Source organism: Oncorhynchus keta, chromosome 24, assembly GCF_023373465.1.
Source record: "Oncorhynchus keta strain PuntledgeMale-10-30-2019 chromosome 24, Oket_V2, whole genome shotgun sequence".
Lineage (NCBI taxonomy): Eukaryota > Metazoa > Chordata > Actinopteri > Salmoniformes > Salmonidae > Oncorhynchus > Oncorhynchus keta.
This window is the reverse complement of record NC_068444.1, coordinates 42517458-42542430: the sequence shown is the minus strand read 5'-3', so window position 1 is coordinate 42542430 and position 24973 is coordinate 42517458. Positions and strand designations below refer to the sequence as shown.

At 41.5% G+C, this 24973-nt stretch overlaps 1 protein-coding gene across 2 annotated transcripts in view; it reads right to left on the bottom strand.

Moving 5' to 3' along the window:
- ablim1b (actin binding LIM protein 1b) overlaps positions 1 to 23880 on the bottom strand; it is an 84198-nt gene extending 60318 nt beyond the window's left edge. For both annotated transcript variants that reach the window (XM_035734823.2, XM_052478355.1), the window contains exons 1-2: positions 23418 to 23880; positions 971 to 1096 (exon numbers count right to left, since the gene is read on the bottom strand). In XM_035734823.2, the coding sequence (XP_035590716.1) occupies positions 971 to 1096; positions 23418 to 23736 (445 nt within the window). In that variant the 5' untranslated portion in view covers positions 23737 to 23880. The remainder of the gene's footprint in view (positions 1 to 970; positions 1097 to 23417) is intronic.
- Between the last annotated feature and the right edge of the window lie 1093 nt (positions 23881 to 24973).

Here is a 24973-nt window from a genome sequence, read left to right as displayed (position 1 = left end):
GCAGCTAGTTATGGATCTCAGTCTTTGGTAAAGGTGGTTCATATCAAATCAAATGTTATTGGTCACATACACATATTTAGCAGATGTCATTGCTTGTGTTCCTACCTCCACCAGTGCAGTAGTATCTAACAATTCACACACATCTAAAAGTCAAATAATGGAATTAAAAAATATATAAATATATAATTATTAGGACGAGCAATGTCTTAGTGGCATTATTTAATGCTGCTACTGTGCGCATTGTACAGCTGTTAGCACAAGACAAATTATTATAGTTTATAAGAAGTGAACATTTGATATTGTGTCATACTATTGATTGACAATTGACTAAACTGATGAATTTGTATTACTTTGATTATTATTACTGAAAACATCATGAAATATACTAGCCTTTCCTTCAATGTCCTCTCTCAGCCCACAATACAAACTAACAAGAAGTACTCTAGAGTTAACCCTGGCTTGAGGGGCGATAATGTCACTGTGGGATTACAAGTTCTGAATGTTTCGTCTTCAATTTTCTGTGAATAAAAATATGTTATAAAGGAAATAGTAAGTGGGATCATTTGGAATGAAAATTCCATAGTTCCCTTCTGGGTGAGAATAGCACGTGACCTATCTCAAGTAAGGAAATGTATACCCTTTGAGACCAGGTGAAAGGTGCCATGTAAATGCAATTCATTACCATTCAATGAATCATTCAAGGGCACACTACTCACTCAAGACAGTAACCACAAAGTGACTAAAATTGCAAGATTTCCAACCATACTCCACATCTTACCTTTTCTGAAGACTTCCCTGTGCATTGGACCAAAGGGCATGCACCGCAAATTCCTCAAAGTTGATAAGGAAAAGAGACTGGGAATAATAGTGAGATTTGGGTCCGGGGACAGATGCACACATATGTGTGCGCACAGACAAACATGTACGTGCGAGCGCACACACACACACACACACATATATACATGCTCACCCTTGCAGGTAAAGCACTTGATGTGGAAGTGCTTGGACTGGACCCGCAGCACCTCTCCCTTGCATGGCTCCCCACATTTGTAGCATTGGATGCACAGCTTCTCTGCAGGGTCCTGAACATGGCCCACTGGAGGAGAGAACAGACAGGCATGAGCACGGCCACCTAAAATGTAGGTGTGTTCAAAACGGGGTGCGTGTACACACAGCAAACATGCGGGTGTTAAAAGTGTTGTGAGTGTTATATCCGATTATTGATTCTAGTGGGGTTAACACCAGTGGGATTGAAATTGACACCAACTGCAGTGAATAAATGAAGTTTTATTTCAATCACAGTGGAATCAACACCGCGTGGTGTTGTTACTTGACTGTGTTGAGTTCATTTCCGTTAAATATGTGTACGAAATATATTTTTTAAATATCTCCTAGATTTATGACAACCATGTTTCTTATTTATTTTTGGTCTGTCATTTTTGCCATTTATGATGTTTCTATAGGCTTTAGTAGTAAAGGCCAAAATCAACATTTTATCAAATACATTTTTTTTATACCAAACGAGGTCCTAAAATTTCAAAATCAAACAGTTAGATGATCCATAGTTTGACCATCTTAAAACAATTCCATACCCCAAGTCCCCTAACATCTTTGATTCTCGTCACCTGCGACAATAAAGACTGCTTCTGGGTGAAAGGATTTTTGCTGGCTAATAATCTAGTACAGTTCACTGAGTGCCGTCTTGGTGTTTGCTGTGATAGTAACACGTGAGTTTCCTCAGCGTATAGTGGGGTTGGTGTTTTAACATCAGAAACTCCAGGTTGGGTGAACAGGAGCTTGCAATGTTTTCAAGTTCCGTACATCAGGAATTGTTTGAGGAAACATACCCCTCCCCATAGACTCTTATTAGACATCGCCATCTGATCCATTCGAAATATGGAGAAGCCGTCTGGTTGAATAGTAGAGTGTAGTGTATTGTCCGTAAGCCACATCTCAGCAAAAGCAAAGACACTGCATTCCCTGATGTCCCTCTGCAATTGTTCACAAAGTTTATTTTCCAGCGATTGGATATTAGCCATCAGGATACTAGGATGAGGAGGCAGTGTAGCCTATATTTTCAGCCTAGCTCGGATTCCCCCTTTCCTTCCTCTTCTTCATCGCCAGATTAATAGCGACTCTTGGCGGAATGCATTGCTTGCCTGCTGTGGGAGTGATAAGCATTAATTTAATTTAAATGTAACCTTTATTTAACGAGGCAAGTCAGTTAAGAACAAATTCTTATTTACAATGACGGCCTACACCGGCCAAACCCAGACGACACTGGGCCAATTGTGCGCCGTCCTTTCGGACTCCCAATCATGGCCGGTTGTGATACAGCATGGGTTCTCAGTATATTAAGGATCGGACACTTTAAAAAAAGAAATCAGCTAAAATGACGTACCCAAATCTAACTGCCTGTAGCTCAGGACCTGAAGCAAGGATATGCATAATCATGATACCATTTTAAAGGAAACACATTGACGTTTCTGGAAATGTGAGATTAATCTAGGAGAATATAATACATTAGATCTGGTAAATGCAATAGAAAAGCCATTATATTACTTAGGAGTCTAGACACCATTTAGATTTTGGTCACTAGATGGCAGCAGTGTATGTGCACAGTTTTAGACTGATCCAATGAACCATTGTATTACTGTATCAAGTCCGCCCAAATGTGCCTTGGTTTGGTTTATTGATACATTTAAGTACATAACTGTGCACTCTCCTCAAACAACAGCATGGTATTATTTCACTGTAAAAGCTACAGAAAGTACAGTTAGATTAACACGAATTTAAGCTTTCTGCCCATATAAGATATGTCTATGTCCTGGGGAATGTTGTTCTTACTTACAACGTCATGCTAATCACTTTAGCACACGTCAGCTCAACCGTCATGCGGGGGAGACACCAATTCGGTAAAGGATATCATGCAGACATGAATAATGAACTCGCTGGGAAGTAGAAAGACAGAGGTGTATGTTTTATGATTAACCACTCATGGTGTGATTGTTATAACATACAGAGACTCAAGTCCTTTTGTTCACCCGACCTAGAATACCTCACAATCAAATGCAGACCATATTACTTCCCAAGAGAATTCTCTTCGGTTATAGTCACAGCCGTGTATATTCCCCCTCAAGCTGACACCACGACAGTCCTCAAAAGGACTTGAAGGGACTTTATGCAAACTGGAAACCACATATTATTGTAGCTGGGGATTTTAACAAAGCAAACTTGAGGAAAACGCTACCGAAGTTCTGCAAACACATTGACTGCAGCACTCGCTCTGAGAAAACATTAGACCACTGCTACTCAGCTGCTACTCAGAAACGCTTACAATGCCCTCCCCCGCCTTCCTTTCAACAAATCTGATCACGACTCCATTTTGCTCCTCCCTTCATATAGGCCGAATCTAAAACAGGAAATACCCATGCTGAGGACTATTCAACGCTGGTCTGACCAATCAGAATCGATGCTTCAAGATTGTTTTGATCATGTAGACTGGGATACATCTTCTGCACATCTATCACTCCAAAGTTTAATTGCTGTACTGTTATCATTTCACCACTATGGCCTATTTATTGCCTTACCTCCCTCATCCTACCTTCTTTGCACACACTGTATACTTTTTCTATTGTATTATTGACCATATGTTTGTTTATTCCATGTGTAACTCTGTGTTGTTGTTGTTTGTGTCGCACTGCTTTGCTTTATCTTGGCCAGGTCGCAGGTGTAAATGAGAACTTGTCTTCTACTAGCCTACCTGGTTAAATAAAGGTGGGGGAAAAAGTACAAAAAAAAGTACAATTATATCACAGAAAAACATTAAAGAATACGGTGACTGAGTTTATCAGGAAGTGTATAGGAGATGTTGTACCCACTGTGACTATTAAAACCTACCCTAACCAGAAACCGTGGATAGATGGCAGCGTCCACGCAAAACTGAAACCACCGCATTTAACCATGTCATGGTGACCGGGAATATGGCCGAATACAAACAGTGTAGTTATACCCTTTTGTAAGGAAATTAAACAGGCAAAATGTTAATATTGAGACAAAGTGGAGTCACAATTCAATGGCTCAGACACAAAACCTATGTGTCAGGGTCTATAGAAAGTCACGTCGTGGACACCGACATCTTGCTTCCGGACAAGCTAAACAACTTCACCTGCTTTGAGGATAACACAATGCTACCGGCCGACGTGAGTAAAACATTTAAACGTGTTAACCCTCGCAAGACTGCCGAACCAGATGACATCCCTAGCCGCGTCCCCAGAACATGTGCAGACCAGCTGGCTGGAGTGTTAATGGACATATTCAATCTCTTCCTATCCCAGTCTGCTGTTTCCACTTGTTGCCCCAAGATGTCCACGATTGTTTCTGTACCCAAGAAAGCAAAGGTAACTGAACTAAATGACTATTACCCCTTAGCACTTCTGTCATCATAAATTGCTTTGAGTGGCTAGTGTTGTGGAAATTCAGTACTGAGAGAGATTTGGCCATTTCTTCAAACAATCATCTTTATTTAATATTGCTTAATTATTGCAATAATGAGGCTGGTCGACCCGCCCATGCTTGAGTGTTGTACCGAGTAACCTAACCTTTACACAAATGCAGAGTACTATATATAGCTGACACCAACAAGTCATGGTTGGTTAAACAGCCCCCTCATGCAGACCAAGGAGCATCAGAGGCCACTGTGGCTTCGTCCTGTCATTATCTGCACGTGGGTTGTTGTCTTAACACTACCCTGACTTAGTTTCCCAGATGCGAGGATGATTTTGAGACAATGAGGGATTGTTCTACTCCTAAACTATGTCTAGTAAAACACATTATTTTCTAAGTAATGCTGTCTTTAACCCATTTGTCAGCTCAAGCCATCTCCAGTGAAGCCCATGTAAACACAGACACTAGCAGGACAGAAAAGTCTTATTATTAGTTAAATATTAATTGCTAACCATTAAAACCTCTCTTGGGTAGGGGGCAGTATTTTGAAGTGTGGATGACAAACATGCCCAAAGTAAACTGCCTGTTACTCAGGCCCAGAAGCTAGGATAAGCATATGCATGGTACTATTGGATAGAAAACACTCTGTTTCTAAAACTGTTAAAATAATGTCTGTGAGTATAACAGAACTGATATGGCAAGCGAAAACCCGAGGAAAATCCATCCAGGAAGTGAGACTTTTTTGAAGCAAATTGTTTTCCATTGAATGCCTATTGACTCTGTTATAGGTTAGGGCCCAGGTTGCTGTTCTTATGGCTTCAACAGTCTTTAGACATGCTTTCAGGCTTGTATTTTGAAAAACGATGAGTAAAAATACCTTTTGGTCAGAGGACAGGGGGAGAATGCAGAGCTGCTTTGCGCGCGTGACCGATAACGCGCTGTTCGTTGTTTTTCCTTTCTATTGAAAACGCTATTGTCCAGTTGAAATATTATTGATTATTTAAACAATAGAACACCTGAGGATTAATTATAAACATAAACGTTCTATTAGGACGTATTCGTCTGCATTTTTGACCTCCCTGGAGACAGTGGATTACTGAACAAAACGCCCCAACAAAACAGAGTTTTTGGGACATAAAGAAGGGATTTTATCGAACAAAACAAACATTTATTGTGTAACAGGGAGTCTTGTTATAGGAAGATCATAAAAGGTGAGTGATACATTTATTGCTATTTCTGACTTGTGACTCCTCTACTCGGCTGGAAAATGTTTGAGGCCCGGGTGCACAACTGAGCAAGAGGCCCGGGTGCACAACTGAGCAAGAGGACAAGTACATTAGAGTGTCTCGTTTGAGAAACAGACGCCTCACATGTCCTCAACTGGCAGCGTCATTAATCATGGATTTAATGGTGCTCCATGGGATGGTCAACGTTTCTAATATGTTTTTATGACCCAACCTTGATCTGTTTGGAGAGCTCCTTGGTCTTCATGGTGACGCTTGCTTGGTGTTACCCCTTGCTTAGTGGTGTTGCTCTGGGGCCTTTCAGAACAGGTGTATATATAATGAGATCATGTGACAGATCATGTAACACTTAAATAGAGTCCACCTGTGTGCAATCTAACTACACTGCTCAAAAAAATAAAGGGAACACTTAAGCAACACAATGTAACTCCAAGTCAGTCACACTTCTGTGAAATCAAACTGTCCACTTAGGAAGCAACACTGAATGACAATACATTTCACATGCTGTTGTGCAAATGGAATAGACAACAGGTGGAAATTATAGGCAATTAGCAAGACACCCTCAATAAAGGATTGGTTCTGCAGGTGGTGACCACAGACCACTTCTCAGTTCCTATGCTTCCTGGCTGATGTTTTGGTCACTTTTGAATGCTGGCGGTGCTGTCACTCTAGTGGTAGTATGAGACGGAGTCTACAACCCACACAAGTGGCTCAGGTAGTGCAGCTCATCCAGGATGGCACATCAATGCGAGCTGTGGCAAGAAGGTTTGCTGTGTCTGTCAGCGTAGTGTCCAGAGCATGGAGGCGCTACCAGGAGACAGGCCAGTACATCAGGAGACGTGGAGGAGGCCGTAGGAGGGCAAAAACCCAGCAGCAGGACTGCTACCTCCGCGTTTGTGCAAGGAGGAGCAGGAGGAGCACTGCCAGAGCCCTGCAAAATGACCTCCAGCAGGCCACAAATGTGCATGTGTCTGCTCAAACGGTCAGAAACAGACTCCATGAGGGTGGTGTGAGGGCCCAACATCCACAGGTGGGGGTTGTGCTTACAGCCCAACACCGTGCAGGACGTTTGGCATTTGCCAGAGAACACCAAGATTGGCAAATTCGCCACTGGCGCCCTGTGCTCTTCACAGATCAAAGCAGGTTCACACTGAGCACATGTGACAGAGTCTGGAGACCCCGTGGAGAACGTTCTGCTGCCTGCAACATCCTCCAGCTTGACCGGTTTGGCGGTTTGTCAATCATGGTGTGGGGTGGCATTTCTTTGGGGTGCCGCACAGCCCTCCATGTCCTCGCCAGAGGTAGCCTGACTGCCATTAGATCCCGAGATGAGATCATCAGACCCCTTGTGAAACCATATGCTGGTGTGGTTGGCCCTGGGTTCCTCCTAATGCAAGACAATGCTAGACCTCATGTGGCTGGAGTTCCTCAGCAGTTCCTGCAAGAGGAAGGCATTGATGCTATGGACTGGCCCGCCCGTTCCCCAGACCTGAATCCAATTGAGCACATCTGGACATCATATCTCGCTCCATCCACCAACGCCACGTTGCACCACAGACTGTCCAGGAGTTGGTGGATGCTTTAGTCCAAATCTGGGAGGTGATCCCTCAAGAGACCATCCGCCACCTCATCAGGAGCATGCCCAGGTGTTGTAGGGAGGTCATACAGGCATGTGGAGGCTACACACACTACTGAGCCGCATTTTGACTTGTTTTAAGGACATTGCATGAACGTTGGATCAGCCTGTAGTGTGGTTTTCCACTTTAATTTTGAGTGTGACTCCAAATCCAGACCTCCATGGGTTGATACATTTGATTTCCATTGATAATTTTTGTGTGATTTTGTTGTCAGCACATTCAAATATGTAAAGAAAAAGTATTTAATAGTAATATTGCATTCATTCAGATCGAGGATGTGTTATTTTAGTGTTCCCTTTATTTTTTTGAGCGGTGTACTTATGTGACTTCTGAAGGTAATTGGTTGCACCAGATCTTACTTAGGGGACTTCAAAGCAAAGGGTGTGAATGCATATGCACGCACCAATTTATAGGTTTACATTTCTTTAAAGATTTTTTGAAACAAGTCATTTTTTTTCATTTCACTTCACCAATTTGGACTATTTTGTGTATGTCCAGTGTATGAAATCCGAATAAAAATCCATTCAAATTACAGGTTGTAATGCAACAAAACAGGAAAAACACCAAGGGGGATGAATACTTTTGCAAGGCACTGTATACTTTTTTCTGTATTTTGTACCAGTTTAAGGTCTACGACTGTTTTTTTGTATAAAATTAAGAACAGTATGTAAAACAAGGTTATTAATCAGCTTTAGCGGACGATTAAGAAATTGGAATTGCGTCACCGGTGACCAGGGTTCAAAACAACAAATTATATTTGGTAAAATGTTGCTGCCAATTTACAAAAGTTAGGATCACCACATGAAATTTAGGAGCACCAGAAAATAAGAATGTTAAAATGTATTGAGAAACAGCCTATATTGGGCCAATATTAATTCTAGCTACTTTTGAAGCCCGTGTTGTGTGTTAGAAACTAATATCTAACACTGTAAATACATTTCTTTATTATACAAGCTAAAATTTTGACATGAATACCTGTGATTGAAATTACTAAGTGATTTGTGGAATTTTAGGTTTCTACATTGTGTAAAAGCATTATTTTCCCTATTGTACTCTCTCTTTAAAAATGTAATGTTTGTGATGATGACGGCCAAGAGATCTGTCATTCACTCATTGCTATCTATGATCATATGTAGATCTCCTGAAGAAGCGATCAATTTTTTTCTGTGCCCCCCACATGATTGAATATACTGGTAAAATTGCCAGGTTGTTAGCTAGCTAGTTAGCCAATTAAATAACATCATTGAACAAATGTAAACAGATGGTGAACTACTTTGCCACTCAAGTAGTTTTAGAATGGCCCACTACATGCGGTCCCGGTAATCCGCTACAGAAAGATAAAAATGTTGTGCCGGTAATATGGGTCAGATGTTTTGATCTGGTTGGAAGCAAGCCGTTTTCAGTGTAGTCAGCGTGCAACCATGACGCTAACGATCTGCACTTGCCTGTTTCTCTAGAGCACTCAGAAACAACAGTACAGCGGAGCCTTATCATGACATCAATTATTATTGGGAGATTTTTTTTCATAGTCGCACAACAAAATATTCTGCATGCAACCAAATTAGTGACACTTTAGAGCCCTGCCGGTGACGTTACTGCTGCCTACCTGTAACAGGTTGGTGTTACAGTATAATATTTTACTCCCTGTGGTTGTGGACACCTTTGCGCAGTGCGGCTGCTGGAACGTGGCGTGGCGCAGATTACCCCCCTAACACACGGGCCGAAGTCTTGACAGACAGAACATTTTATTTGACTATTTTCATTTGTTAAAGCCAGTGGAGGATGTAACTAATCAATTATTAACCGACACTGTTAATATTTGAGTTTAAACAATTTAAAACTGTGGCATTGTGTCACGACTTCCGCCGAGGTTGGCTCTCCTGCCCGTTCAGGCTGTGCTCGGCGGTCGTCGTCACCGTCCTATTAGCCACTACCGATCCCTTTTTCGGTTATCTGTTGGTTTTGTCTAATTGTTTTCACCTGTGTTAGTTAATTAGTATCTGTATAATATGTAGGTTGTCCCGCCCTTGTTTTGTGCGGGATTGTTTGTTTTTGTCGTTTCGGCTGTCGGTGTTTTTGTGTTTTATTTCTCCGGTTTGTCTGTTATTTCCTGTTTTGGATATTTTTCACCCTGTTTGTATTTTGGGTTGTCCGTGTTTGTTGTTCACCGGAGAATAAACCTATATTCATTATTTGCTCTCTGCTCCTGATTCCACCCACCTTGACTAGTCGTGACACATTGTATATATTTATGTCAATAATTGGGAGCCCTATTGTGTAGGCTAAGTTAAGTGACAGATGGTTTACTGGGAGTTTGACCCTATTTGGGGAAGCCTGCATTCCACCTTAGAGGCGAGCATAGGACAGTTTCATTTTGTACTGTGTTTATTATTTTGTTGTGTTATTTTGAGGGTTTTATGTCAGGGGGTGGGGGGATGTTGTTTGTTGTGTTATTTTGAGGGTTTTATGTCAGGGGGTGTGGGGGGTGTTGTTTGTTGTGTTATTTTGAGTGTTTTGTGTCAGGGGTGGGGGGTGTTGTTTGTTGTGTTATTTTGAGGGTTTTATGTCAGGGGGATGTTGTTTTGTGTTATTTTGGGGTTTTATGTCAGGGGTGGGGATGTTGTTTGTTGTGTTATTTTGAGGGTTTTATGTCAGGGGTGGGGGGGGGGATGTTGTTTATTTTGAGGGTTTTATGTCAGGGGTTATTGTTTGTTGTGTTATTTTGAGGGTTTTATGTCAGGGGATGTTGTTGTGTTATTTTGAGGGTTTTATGTCAGGGGGTGGGGGGATGTTGTTGTGTTATTTGAGGGTTTTATGTCAGGGGTGGGGTTGTTGTTTGTTGTGTTATTTTGAGGGTTTTATGTCAGGGGGTGGGGGGGATGTTGTTTGTTGTGTTATTTTGAGGGTTTTATGTCAGGGGGATGTTGTTTGTTGTGTTATTTTGAGGGTTTTATGTCAGGGGGGTGGGGGGGTGTTGTTTGTTGTGTTATTTTGAGGGTTTTATGTCAGGGGGATGTTGTTTGTTGTGTTATTTTGAGGGTTTTATGTCAGGGGTGGGGGTTGTTGTTTGTTGTGTTATTTTGAGGGTTTTATGTCAGGGGTGGGGGGATGTTGTTTGTTGTGTTATTTTGAGGGTTTTATGTCAGGGGTGGGGGGATGTTGTTTGTTGTGTTATTTTGAGGGTTTTATGTCAGGGGGTGGGGGTTGTTGTTTGTTGTTTATTTTGAGGGTTTTATGTCAGGGGTGGGGGTTGTTGTTTGTTGTGTTATTTTGAGGGTTTTATGTCAGGGGTGGGGGTTGTTGTTTGTTGTGTTATTTTGAGGGTTTTATGTCAGGGGGGGGGGATGTTGTTTGTTGTGTTATTTTGAGGGTTTTATGTCAGGGGGGATGTTGTTTGTTGTGTTATTTTGAGGGTTTTATGTCAGGGGGTGGGGGGGGGTGTTGTTTGTTGTGTTATTTTGAGGGTTTTATGTCAGGGGATGTTGTTTGTTGTGTTATTTTGAGGGTTTTATGTCAGGGGTGGGGGTTGTTGTTTGTTGTGTTATTTTGAGGGTTTTATGTCAGGGGGGGGGGGATGTTGTTTGTTGTGTTATTTTGAGGGTTTTATGTCAGGGGGTGGGGGATGTTGTTTGTTGTGTTATTTTGAGGGTTTTATGTCAGGGGGGGGTTGTGGGGGTTGTTGTTTGTTGTGTTATTTTGAGGGTTTTATGTCAGGGGGGGGGGTTGTTGTTTGTTGTGTTATTTTGAGGGTTTTATGTCAGGGGTGGGGGGATGTTGTTTGTTGTGTTATTTTGAGGGTTTTATGTCAGGGGGTGGGGGGGATGTTGTTGTGTTATTTGAGGGTTTTATGTCAGGGGGTGGGGGATGTTGTTTGTTGTGTTATTTTGAGGGTTTTATGTCAGGGGTGGGGGATGTTGTTTGTTGTGTTATTTTGAGGGTTTTATGTCAGGGGTGGGGGATGTTGTTGTGTTATTTGAGGGTTTTATGTCAGGGGTGGGGGATGTTGTTTGTTGTGTTATTTTGAGGGTTTTATGTCAGGGGGTGGGGGGGATGTTGTTTGTTGTGTTATTTTGAGGGTTTTATGTCAGGGGGTGGGGGGTGTTGTTTGCCTTTATTAACCATTTGATTCTTACACATTCTACTTCAACAGTATTTTGACTAACTTTTCGGTACATGCTTTTTCTTTTGTCACAAGATATGATCGGTGATCTTATACAGGGTTTTCATCTCTATTTCAGTCTTAATTTAGAAATGTCAACTTTTAATTACTGACTATTCAGATTTTGGGGTGGGAGTTGGGTGATCAGCTATTAGGTTTACAAGCTGGAACATCAAGGCAATGAACGGCCAGGGTAAACGTACTAGAGTATTTGCTTATCTTAAGAATTTAAAAACCGATATATCATTCTTACAAGAAACACATCTGTGTGCAGCAGATCATGGTACTCTATATCATCGACTGCATCCTTATGTAATACATGTATCACTAGCCACTTTAACTATGCCACTTTGTTTACATACTCATCTCATATGTATATACTGTACTCGATACCATCTACTGTATCTTGCCTATGCTGCTCTGTACCATCACTCATTCATATATCCTTATGTACATATTCTTTATCCCCTTACACTGTGTATAAGATAGTAGTTTTGGAATTGTTAGTTAGATTACTTGTTGGTTATTACTGCATTGTCGGAACTAGAAGCACAAGCATTTCGCTACACTCGCATTAACATCTGCTAACCATGTGTATGTGACCAATAAAATTTGATTTGATTTTGATTTGACTCCGTAAAGCTTGGGTCGGACAAATATTCCACTCAAAATACAATGCTAAGGGGAACAGCAGTACTTATTCATAAGAAAGTACAATTTACCGATGCTGACATAATCTTGGATCCACAGGGGCGTTTTGTTATGGTGTCTGGTTCTCTCTTTCACACCTCTGTTTTGCTTGTAAATGTTTATGCTCCCAATTGGGGTGATTTTAATTTCATTAACAAACTTATTTCTTTGCTGCCCAATGTCAACTCACACCATTACATTGTTGGAGGTTACTTGAATTGTCTGATCCACCCAGTGTGTATGATTCCTTTTTCCCCGTAACAAATTATTATTTTTCTTTTCACGTGCACAACTCCTATTCTACAATAGACTACTTTTTTGTAGATAAAGCCCTTCTCCCCTCTGTTAAGAAAGTAGAATACTCTGCCATTGTTATTAGTGATCATGCTCCTCTGTCACGCGACTTCTCATTCTCATTGAACTATACAGATCGCCCTGTATGGAGATCTTTACTTTTAAACAATTCATTCCGCACCATTATTTCAAATGGAATTGAAGGTCTTTGTTGAGATAATTAAAACTGATTTGATCTCTCAATCTACACTTTGGGAAACACTTAAAGTTGTTCTTAGAGGAAAAATAATTTTCTATTGCTCTCCTCAATAAACAACCAAATATAACAGCAACAGCTGATCAACTCAATTCTGGAATTAGACCAACAGTGCTCCATCTCTCCATCACCAGAACTTTACAAAGAAAGGCTGAGTCTTCAAACTTAGTAGAATTTAATATCCACAAATAAGGATGAGCAGCAGCTACTCCGTGCACGCGGTTTTGTTTTACGAACATGGAGAAAAGGCTGGTCGACTTCTAGCTCATCAACTCAAGTGAAAATCTGCCGCCCAGCTGATCCCTCAAATTCACAACACCTCGGGTGTCTTAAGTTAGTCCCACTGAAATCAATAACACTGTCACCCCCCCCCCCCCAAAAAAAATGTGATCTTTACACATCTGAATCACCTGAAGACAATTCAATTATGAATGACTTCCTTGACAATTTGGAAACTCCTACCAGTAATATAGAGAGGAGACATTTGAAGCTAGAGGAGATTATTAATTCAATTACAGCAATGCAAAGTGTGAAATCTCCTAGCACAGATGGCTACCCAATCAAATTTATACAATACGTTTTCTGCCAAACTAGCCCCTCTCCTGATTGAAATGTTTGAAAATTCCCTGGACCTGGGTGTTTTACCCCAAACGCTGACAGAGGTGTCGATCACATTTTTGTTAAAACCCAGCAAAGATTCATCTGAGTGTGGCTCATACAGACCAATCTCCCTTTTAAATGCAGCTGTAAAAATATTAGCGAATTTGCATGCCTCTCGAATAGATCAGTCAGGATCTATTAAGGGTCGCCACTCTTTTTCTAACATTTGCCGTCTGCTTCATGTCAGGGGAGAATGGGAATATTTATTCTCTGTACTGGAAAAATGTGGCTTTGGTGCAAATGTAATTTTTAATAACACATGTTATCTACAGATGGGGACTGGAACACAAATTTTCCTTGTATGCAGAGGACTTGCTTTTATCTCAGACCCTGAAATGTGGGTCCCTGAGGTAGTGGACCTATTGCATAGGTTTGGTGTGTTTTCGGGTTATAAATACATTTTCCTATTAATTCATTAGCATTACAAATTCCGTGGGATACTGTTCCATTTCGTATGTCCAAGGCTGGCTTTAAATATTTAGGGAACAATATCACATGTACCTCGTCTTCCCTCCATGATGAGAAATGTATTTCTCTGTTCAGAAAACTTAAACTGGACTTTCAGAGATGGAGTATTCTCCATTTTTACTTTAGCTGGTACTGCGAATTGTATCAAGATGAGCGTATTGCCCAGATTTCTGTATTTGTTCCAGTGTCTCCCTCTTTTTTTCTTCTCTTTTTTAGGATAAGCTTATGTCTTTTCTATGGGGTGCTGGTATCAAACAGAGGCCAACTCATGTTTCTCTTACTCTTTATCAGCTTTAGTCACATCCACCATCTCCCTCTTTCTGTTTACACTACACATGCAATCCAATTGTTGTCAATACTCTTGAAATTTGGACTCAATTCCATCAACATTTTAAATTCTGTGATTTCTCTACTGAAGGTCCTTTATTTAATAATCACCTCTTCCTTCCAGGCAAACTGAATTCAGCTTTCAGCCTTACTAAGTTTAATGATCGGAGGGCCTGTTGCCCGGATCTCTGTCAGTCTCTATGGGGGTGCCACAGGGTTCAATTCTCGGGCCGACTCTCTTCTCTATATACATCAATGATGACGCTCTTGCTGCTGATGATTCTATGATCCACCTCTACGCAGACGACACCATTCTGTATACCTCTGGCCCTTCTTTGGACACTGTGTTAACCTGTTACTCCTACCCCCTACTTTTTCGAACATTCTGTTAAAAATCGCGCAACATTTCAGCGCCCTGCTACTCATGCCAGGAATATAGTATATGCATATGATTAGTATGTGTGGATAGAAAACACTCAGACGTTTATAAAACTGGTTAAATCACGGCTGTGACTATAACAGAACACGCGTTTCATCGAAAAGCGCAGGAAAATCTGATCACTGAAAATGGGAAAATATATCCATGCGCCACTAGAACCCATTGTTGAATGTGATCCACATTAAATGGGGCTGAGGTTGCAATACCTACAGCTTCCACACGATGTCAACAGTCTTGTCATTTGCCTACAATTTGTTTCTTGGTCAAGCGAACACAAGGCAGCGCCTTTCTTCCGGTCTCCGACCGGATATTTTGGTTGAGATTTACCCGGACATTATTTCCAGACGTACAGCTATAGAATATACATCGCCTCGTGATCAATTTGATCGCTTATTAACGTTTACTAATATCTAAAGTTGCATTACAAAAGTATTTCGAAGTGTTTTGTGAAAGTTTATCGTCGACTTTTTTAATTTAAAAAAATTACATTACGTTATAAAACACTATTTTTTTCCTTGATCACAAAGTCTTCATAGATCGATATCCAGGCTATATATGGACCGATTTAATCAAAAAAAAAAAAGACCCAATAGTGATGTTTATGGGACATCTAGGAGTGCCAACAAAGAAGATGGTCAAAGGTAATGAATGTTTTATATTTTATTTGTGCGTTTTGTGTAGCGCCGACTATGCTAATTATTTTGTTTACGTCCCTGCGGGTCTTTTGGGGTGTTACATGCTATCAGATAATAGCTTCTCATGCTTTCGCCGAAAATAATTTAAAAAATCTGACTTGTTGCCTGGATTCACAACGAGTGTAGCTTTAATTCAGTACCCTGCATGTGTATTTTAATGAACGTTTGAGTTTTAACGAGTGCTATTAGCATTTAGCGTAGCGCATTTGCATTTCCAGATGTCTAGATGGGACGCCTGCGTGTCGGGTAGGAGCAAGAGGTTAACTAACCTCCAGACGAGCTTCAATGCCATACAACTCTCCTTCCATGGCCTCCAACTGCTCTTAAATGCAAGTAAAACTCAATGCATGCTATTCAACTGATCGCTGCCCGCCCTTCCAGCATCACTACTCATGGACAGTTCTGACAACTACAAATACCTGGGTGTCTGGTTAGACTGTAAACTCTCCTTCCAGACTCACATTAAGTATCTCCAATCCAAAGTGAAATCTAGAATCGGCTTCCTATTATGCAACAAAGCATCCTTCACTCATGCTGCCAAACATACCCTCGTAAAAACTGACCATCCTACCGATCCTCGATTTCAGCGATGTCATTTACAAAATAGCCTCCAACACTCTACTCAACAAATTGGATATAGTATATCACAGTGCCATCCGTTTTGTCACCAAAGCCCCATATAGTACCCACCACTGCGACCTGTACGCTCTCGTTGGCTGGCCCTTGCTTCATATTCGTCGCCAAACCCACTGGCTCCAGGTCATATACAAGGCTCTGCTAGGTAAAGCCCTGCCTTATCTCAGCTCACTAGTCACCATAGCAGCACCCACCCATAGCGTGCGCTCCAGCAGGTATATCTCATTGGTTACTTCCAGTTCTCTGCTGCCAATGACTGGAACGAACTGCAAAAATCTCTGAAGCTGGAAACACATATCTCCCTCACTAGTTTTAAGCACCAGCTCGCAGAGCAGCTCACAGATCACTGCACCTGTACATAGCCCATCTGGAAAAAAGCCCATCCAACTACCTCATCCCCATACTGTATTTATTTATTTATCTTGCTCATTTGCACCCCAGTATCTCTACTTACACATTCATCTTCTGCACTTTCTACCATTCCAGTGTTTCATTTCTATATTGTAATTATTTCGCCACCATGGCCTATTTATTGCCTTACCTCCCTTATCCTCCCTTATTTGCACACACTGCATATATACTTTTTCTACTGTATTATTGACTGTATGTTTTGTTAATTCCATGCGTAACTCTGTGCTGTTGTATTTGTCGAACTGATTTTCTTTATCTTGGCCAGGTCGCAGTTGTAAATGAGAACTTGTTCTCAACTAAACTACCTGGTTAAAATAAAGGTGAAATTATAAAAAAATATCCCATCACTCAATAAAATCCAATCTGAGAGGAGTCTGGAATAGTGCCTTACTTACTGTAAATGGAAGCTCCTCTTGTGCCCGGTTAAGCATTATACAGTTTAAGGTACTTCACCATATCCATTTCAGCAAGGCCAGATTGTCCAATTTCTACCCAAATTTTGATGGAACATGTGACAGGTGTAAAAGCTCCCTGGCGGACTTGACCCACATATTCTGGTCTTGTCCTTATCTGGCAGATTATTGGTCCACTAGATTAAAAACCCTTTCTGAAGCATTTGGTATAAAGTTGCAGCCATTCTGCAGAAATTGCTACTTTTTGAGTTCCAAACAACAATCCTTCCTGGGAAAAATGTACAATGTCTTTACATTTTTATATTTTTTTTAAGAAACCTGTGTGTGTGTCTGCTTGCTTGCATGCGTTTGTGTGTGAGTGTACTGTGTACACGTGTGTATGTATCCATGTGTCCCATATGACAACTTGAAGTACATGTTTACTTAAAGACGATTAGCTCATTGAGTGTGTTGTACCTACACAATAAAGATTTAGATGTGTTCTTAATGGGGTACAACCACTTGGCTTGTGGTGATACCCTGTAAAGGTCATCCTTTGAACCTTTAGTTGTAGGTACATTATTGTACCCCAGTTTATATCTCAGATATTACCATACTTACATGTAGTCCACAGATACAAAACCATGTACTAAGAAAAGGTACACTTTGCCATTGTAGGGAACTACCATAGTGACAAAAGCATGTGCTCTAAAAGTGACAAAAAAAGTAATCAAAATATAAAAATGCTTTGCTGGATGACTAGCTCACTAGATAGATAGATATAAAGTATGATGATTGTATAGTTGAGAGGAATATCTTGTAAATGTAGCTAAGCCAACAACAGTTTTGAGTATATTATATATCATTTTGGGGGAGGGTTTGGTGGGATTTTGGAAATTCTTCTGCGACCCCATTTTTATATCAGGCGACCCCATAATGGGGTGGTGTCACGTTCGTCATAATGATTGGACCAAGGCGCAGCGTGCGTAGAGTTCCACATATTTTAATTAATAGAGACTCACCAAACAAAACAAACAAGCACAAACTAAACGTGAAGCTACTGGTGTGCACACAGGCAACTATCTGTAGACAGAAGATCCCAACAACAACGGACCAAGCAGCGTGCCCTGGAGATAATGGCATCCTGGTCTCTGGAGGAGATTATGGAGAGAACATCCTGGACTTCGGACGACATAATAGCAGTAGAGAAGAGCCTGCCATGGAGGCAGGCGGAAGCAGCGAAAGCGACAAAGTCGGGGAGGTAGGCCACAGAAGCCCCAATAAAAATAATGGTGGGGCACATGGAGCAGTCGGCGGTGCAGACGAGTGAACCAGAGTCAGTCTGGGAGAAGAAGGAGAATTTGGAGGAGATAGAAATGGGAGAGTTGTTGAGTTGGTGGAGGATGCACGGATTTGAAATGAAGGAATGTGTTGTCAGTTTGGTGCCACTTGAGTCAGCTCCCCGTACTCGTCCTGAGAAGTGTGTTAAAGTTCCAGAACAATTGATGCCGGCTATACACACCAGGTCTCCAGTGCACCTTCACAACCCAGTTGGCTACGACCCACGGTCCGGTGTCCCCGGCAACGATCCACGGTCCGGAGCATCCGGCGACGATCCCAGCACCAGAGCTGAAGATGACGTATCCACAAGCGGAGTAGGTACTGCTTCCCTTACTGCCCCTCACCCGGACCCTCCCCTATTGAGTCAGGTTTTACGGTCGGAGTCCGCACCTTTGTGGGGGATACTGTCACGCCCTGACCATAGAAAGCTTTTCATTCTCTATGTTGGTTAGGTCCGGGTGTGACTAGGGTGGGTCATCTAGGTGATTTATTTTTCTATGTTGGCCTGGTATGGTTCCCAATCAGAGGCATCTGTTTATCATTGTCTCTGATTGGGGGTCAGATTTAGGCAGCCATTTCCCCTTTGTGTTTTGTGGGATCTTGTTTTTGTGTAGCTGCCTGTGAGCAGCCCAGAACTTCACATTTCGTTTTTCTTCTGTTTTTGTTTGGTGAGTTTATTAATGATTAAACATGTGGAATTCTACGCACGCTGCGCCTCATTATGACTAACGTGACAGGTGGCGACTCCTAGTTTGGGAACCACTGAACTAGACAATATCAGCTAACGTTTTTTTAGTTAGGTTTTTTAGCCTATAGATTTTGTTGTAATGTTTGTCACTCAAATATCACATGAATACACATTAGACATGGCGAAATGTATAGAAATGCAAGAGAATTAGCTTTAAAACAGCTTGATGTTTTCTGTATCCCATGACAAAAAGTGTTGAAAATGCAGGAAATAAGCTGTATATCTGGAACATTTTCTGGCAACAAGAGGGTGTGAAAGGTTTGTGGCATGAACAGTGCTTGTGCCCATAGAAATAGATGTGACGTGCACGCAAAGGGGGGTGTGGGATGTTCCCCAATGTCTGAAGGGGGACCTGAGTCAAACATTTTGTTACCCCTGATCTAATCGCTAATCTAGTGTTAGAAAAAAACATTGTGTTTAGCATGGTTTTTGAATGCCTACCTCATCTCTTTACCCCACACATACAATTATCTGTAAGGTCCCTCAGTCGAACAGTGAATTTAATAAACAGATTCAACCATAAAGACCAGGGAGTTTTTCCAATGCCTCACAAAGTAGGGCACCTATTGGTAGATAGGTAAAAACTTTAAAAAAACAGACATGGAATATCCATTTGATCATGGTGAAGTTATTAATTACATGTTGGATGGTGTATCAATACACCCAGTCACTATAAAGATGTGTGTCCTTCTTAACTCAGTTGCCGGATAGGAAGGTTACCGCCCCGGGATTTCACCATGAGGCTAATGGTGATTTTTAATCAGTTACAGAGTTAAATGACTGTGATAGGAGAAAACCGAGGATGGATCAACATCATTTCACTATTTGTCCTGAACACAAAGTGTTATGTTTAGGGTAAACCCAATACAACACATTACTCAGTACCACTCTCCATATTTTCAAGCATTGTGGTGGCTGCATCATGTTATGGGTATGCTTGTAATCGCTAAGGACTGGGAAGTTTTTCAGAATAAAACATTTACGGTGGTTCAGTCTGCTTTCCACTAGACATTGGGAGATGAATTCACCTTTCAGCAGGACAGAAAAATCTACATTGGAGTTGCTTACCAAGAAGACAGATTGGCAGAGTTTTGACTTAAATCTGCTTGAAGATCTATGGCAAGACCTGAAAATGGTTGTCAAGCAATGATCAACAACCAATTTGACAGAGCTTGGAGAATTTTGAAAATAATAATGGGCAGATGTTGCACAATCCAGGTGTGGAAAGCTCTTAGAGAGTTACCCAGAAAGATTCACATCTGTAATCTCTGCCAAAGGTGATACTAACATGTATTTATTTACACACGGGGTTGAATACTTACACTGTATATACAAAAGTATGTGGACACTCCTTCAAATGAGTGGATTCGGCTATTTCAGCCACACATGTTACTGACAGGTGAATACAATCACGCACACAGCCATGCAATCTCCATAGACAAATATTGGCAGTAAAATGGCTCAGTGACTTTCAATATGGCACCGTCATAGGATGTCACCTTTCCAACAAATCAATTTGTCAAATTTCTGCCCTACTAGAGCTGCCCCGGTCAACTGTATGTGCTGACATTGTGAAGAGGAAATGTCTAGGAGCAACAATAGCTCAGCTGCTTATGGTAGGCCACACAAGTGTGGTAGGCCACATAAGCTTACAGAACGGGACCCCTGAGTGCTGAAGTGCGTAGCGCATAAAAATCATCTGTCCTCAATTGCAACACTCACAACCAAGTTCCAAATGGCCTCTGGAAGCAACATCAGCACTATAACTGTTCGTTGGGAGCTTCATGAAATGGGTTTCCATGGCCGAGCAGCAGCAAAAAAGGGTTTGGCGGATGCCAGGAGGACACTACCTGCCCGAATGCATAGTGCGAGCTGTAAAGTTTGGTGGAAGAGGAACAATGGTCTGGGGCTGTTTTCATGGTTCGGCCTAGGCCCCTTAGTTCCAATAAAGGGAAATATTAACGCTACAGCATACAATGACATTCTAGATGATTCTGTGTTTCTAACTTTTGTGGCAACAGTTTGTGGGAGGCCCTTTCCTGTTTCAGCATGACAAGCAAGGTCCATACAGAAATGGTTTGTTGAGATCAGTGTGGAAGAACTTGACGGGCCTGCATAAAGCCCTGAACTTAACCCCATCGAACACCTTGGGTATGAATTGGAAAGTCGACTGTGAGCCAGGCCTAATCGCCCAACATCAGTGCCCAACCTCACTAATGCTCTCTTGTGGCTGAATGGAAGCAAGTCCCCACAGCAATGTTCCAACATCTATCTAGTGGAAAGCCTTAGACTTTTTCTTCCACTTTGACATTATAGAGTAATTTGTGTAGAAAAGACAATTAAATCCAGTTTAATCTTACTTTATAACACAACAATATTTTGAAAAAAGTCAAGGGGTGTGAATACTTTCTGAAGGCACTGTATTAGCGTGTCTTTTGTTACAGTTACAGCTAGCTTAATTTCAATCAACTTCTCCTGGCTTAGAAGGCCAGCATCCCGGAGTCGCCTCTTCACTGTTGAATTTGAGACTGGTGTTTTGTGGGTACTATCTAAAAAAAATGGAAAGAATATGGCACCACAACAAACCTGCAAAGAGAGGGCCGCCCACCAAAACTCACAGACCAGGCAAGGAGGGCAATCAGAGAGGCAACAAAGAGACCAAAGATAACCCCGAAGGAGCTGCAAAGCTCCACAGTGGAGATTGGTGTATCTGTCCATAGGACCACTTTAATCCGTACACTCCACAGAGCTGGGCATTTACGGAAGAGTGTCCAGAAAAAAAGCCATTGCTTAAAGAAAAAAAATAAGCAAACACGTTTGGTGTTTGCCAAAGTGCAATGTGGGAGACTTCCCAAACATATGGAAGAAGGTGCTCTGGTCAGATGAGACTAAAATTGAGCTTTTTGGCAATCAAGGAAACGCTATGTCGGGCGCAAACCCAACACCACTAATCACCCCAGGAATACCAGCCCCACAGTGAAGCATGATGGTGGCAGCATCATGCTGTGGGGATGTTTTTCATCGGCAGGGACTGGGAAACTGGTCAGAATTGAAGGAATGATGGGTGGTGCTAAATACAGAGAAATCCTTGAGGGAAACCTGTTTCAGTCTTCTAGAGATTTGAGACTGGACAGAGTTTCACCTTCCAGCAGGACAATGACCCTAAGCATACTGCTAAAGCAACACTTGAGTGGTTTAGGGGGAAATATTTACATGTCTTGGAATGGCCTAGTCAAAGTCCAGACCTCAATCCAATTGAGAATCTGTGGTGTGACTTAAAGATTGCTGTACACAAGCGGAACCCATCCAACTTGAAGGAGCTGGAGAAGTTTTGCCTTGTTGAATGGGCAAAAATCCCAGTGGATAGAGGTGACAAGTGTATAGAGACATACTCCAAGAGACTTGCAGCTGTAATTGCTGTAAATGGTGGCTCTACGAAGTATTGACTTTGGGACGGTGAATAGTTACGCACGTTCAAGTTTTCCGTTTTTTTTTTCTTATTTCTCGTTGGTTTCTCCACCCAAAATATTTGGATCTTTAAAGTGTTAGGCATGTTGTGTAAAACAAATGATTCAAACCCCCACAAATTCTAATTTAATTCCAGGTTGTAAAGCAAAGAAGTAGGAAAAATGCCAAGGGGGGTGAATACTTTCGCAAGCCACTGTATTCTAATTCTCCAGAGCCCACGACACTGACTCCTCAGACTAACATGTCTGCACATTGAATGGAGCTCAAATTGAGAAGTCCCCACATATAATTACATTGGCATTTGTATTTTAACTGATGAATACTCCTGTAGTCGAAACTCATTGCAGTTGAGATCCCTGATGTTATATACTGTATACTATAGACGTATCTGCTCCTTGTAAATTATACCTGTAAATAGTTTACTAATGTTCTCTGCATCGCACTGGCCACCTACTTGTTTTCATTTTTGGATTTATATTAGAAATAGTCAATTCAACATACCCAAAATAAAATGTATTCCCATTCTCTATCTTCTCTCTTCCTCGTTCGTCTACCCATTATTTTCCTCACTCGTCAATACCCCCTCTACTATTGTTTCCCACTTCCTTCCCTCTTACACTATTCAAGAAGGTCTTAATAGGAGTTATTTCTCAATGTTTTGTCCCCTTCTATTACCTTCCACTGTTCCGATCTCTTATCTTCACTAATTTCTCTCCACCACTCCAGTAGGGCTGCCAACTCAGACCAAACTCAATCTGGGAGATTGAAGGTAATGTTGTTATTTGGTGACTCCCTTTACAGATTTGAAAACGGACACTCTATTTATATGCATCTTCTTAGGGTTAGGGCCAGTTTAGGGTTAGGGTAAGAGTAAGGATTAAGGTTAGAGTTAGTGGATAGTTAATAGAACATTTTGTTGAAAGTTGAACAAGTTCAACTCACCAAATAAAGTGTCACCAAATTGTCCTAAAACTTTTGACATTACAGCAATTAATTTCAAAGACAATCTAACTGAATAGCTTTATCGCTCGCCTTCAGAAGAACAAGCCTGGTCTTCAGACCAAATCAGAATGGTGGCAACACTAGGCAAATGAGCAATCCCTTACCTGGTCCAATTGATCCCATGTCTGGCGGCATGCCTACCATCCGCTCACACAGGATATAGTCGTTGGGGTTCAGGAAGGGAAGCTGCTCCATCATCGATTGTTTCGGAATCAGGTAGAGAACCTCAGCAATCTGACCATCCTCAATGATCGACATGCGCCTAACCGAATTCTTGCGCTTTGCCCTGTCCATCACCACCATATCCTCGCCCCGGCTGGAGCCACAGATCTTACCCAGGCTGCTGAGGTTTGGCATGTCGATACTAACAAAGGTCTCGGCCCAGCAACGAGGGTTGCAAACTGACTGAAAATTAGAAACCATGCAGAAGGACTGCAAGAACCAGAGGAACAATAGGACGGCCGTATGGCAAAGCAGAACACAGGAACGGTAGGGCTGCCGAACAGTTAAAGCAGCGAAAACCGCAAACACCCTTTGAACCGTCTCAGGTATTAAGCTGACCTCTAAGACTTTGCAACATTGTATGTGTGTGTGTGTTTGTGTTGTCCGTCAAGCACTGCAAGACTAACTCCTACTCACTCCCTTAAGAAGATTAAGAGGGATGTATTTTTAGTGTTTATCTGCCGGGAAGGTATAACAGTGGAGCCGTGACGCAGTAAGTCAAGTCAAATGGCTGGTACAGTCATTCTATCATCCTGCATTTCCCCCTCATCCAATTTCATGCCCCTGGGGCATATCAAAACAAGAGCAGCATGCATCTATGGTAATCTCCTGTGATTGGGGGAATCTTTAAGAAGATTATGAACTTCAGCCTTGTTTTTTTTACCATCACATGTATTACAGTTAAAATGAATCTCTTTATAGCTAAAGCCATAGTTAAGCTAGATCCCAGGTCAATGCATTTTCCTATCCATTCTCTATTCTTGAATTGAATGGGATACAATCTAGGGGCAAGCAGAGAAGTGAATAATTTATCGTTGGAGGGAGAGGGGACTTGGTGGTGTAATTCCATGTAACTACTTAGATTACATTTGATCGGGAGCAGTATCTACAATCAAAACCCTGTTTCAATGTTGTTGCTGCAGATTTGAGTCCAAATCATTTTTGATTGGTTAAAGTTGTCACTGGCCAGGTCGTCATTGTAAATAAGAATTTGTTCTTAATTGAATTGGATAAATAAAGGTTAAATAAAAACATTTAAAGAAAGTAATGAAGCTAGTTCTTTGACAAGGACATTATGCCCTCTAAGGCTGGGACATGGAGGTTTCCACATTTACCCTGGCACCCAAGAGGCTGAGATTGGCCTTAAATACATATAAAACTACAAGCGTTGTATTTGGTTGAAAACATTCTGTAAGACCTAAACCTCAACTGGAGTTGTGTATAAAGGGTGTGACCGTTGAGGAAGCTAAACTCCTAGGTATAACATTAGATGGTCAATTCATATTGAAAAAGTTGTTGTGAAGATGGGGAGGGGTATGTCTGCTATAAAAATATGTTCTGTGACAAAAACTGAGACAAAAACCGACTGTAGTAGTTGTTCCTGCTCCGGTCTCGTCCGATCTTGATTACTGTCTGGTAATATGGTCAAGCAGAGAAA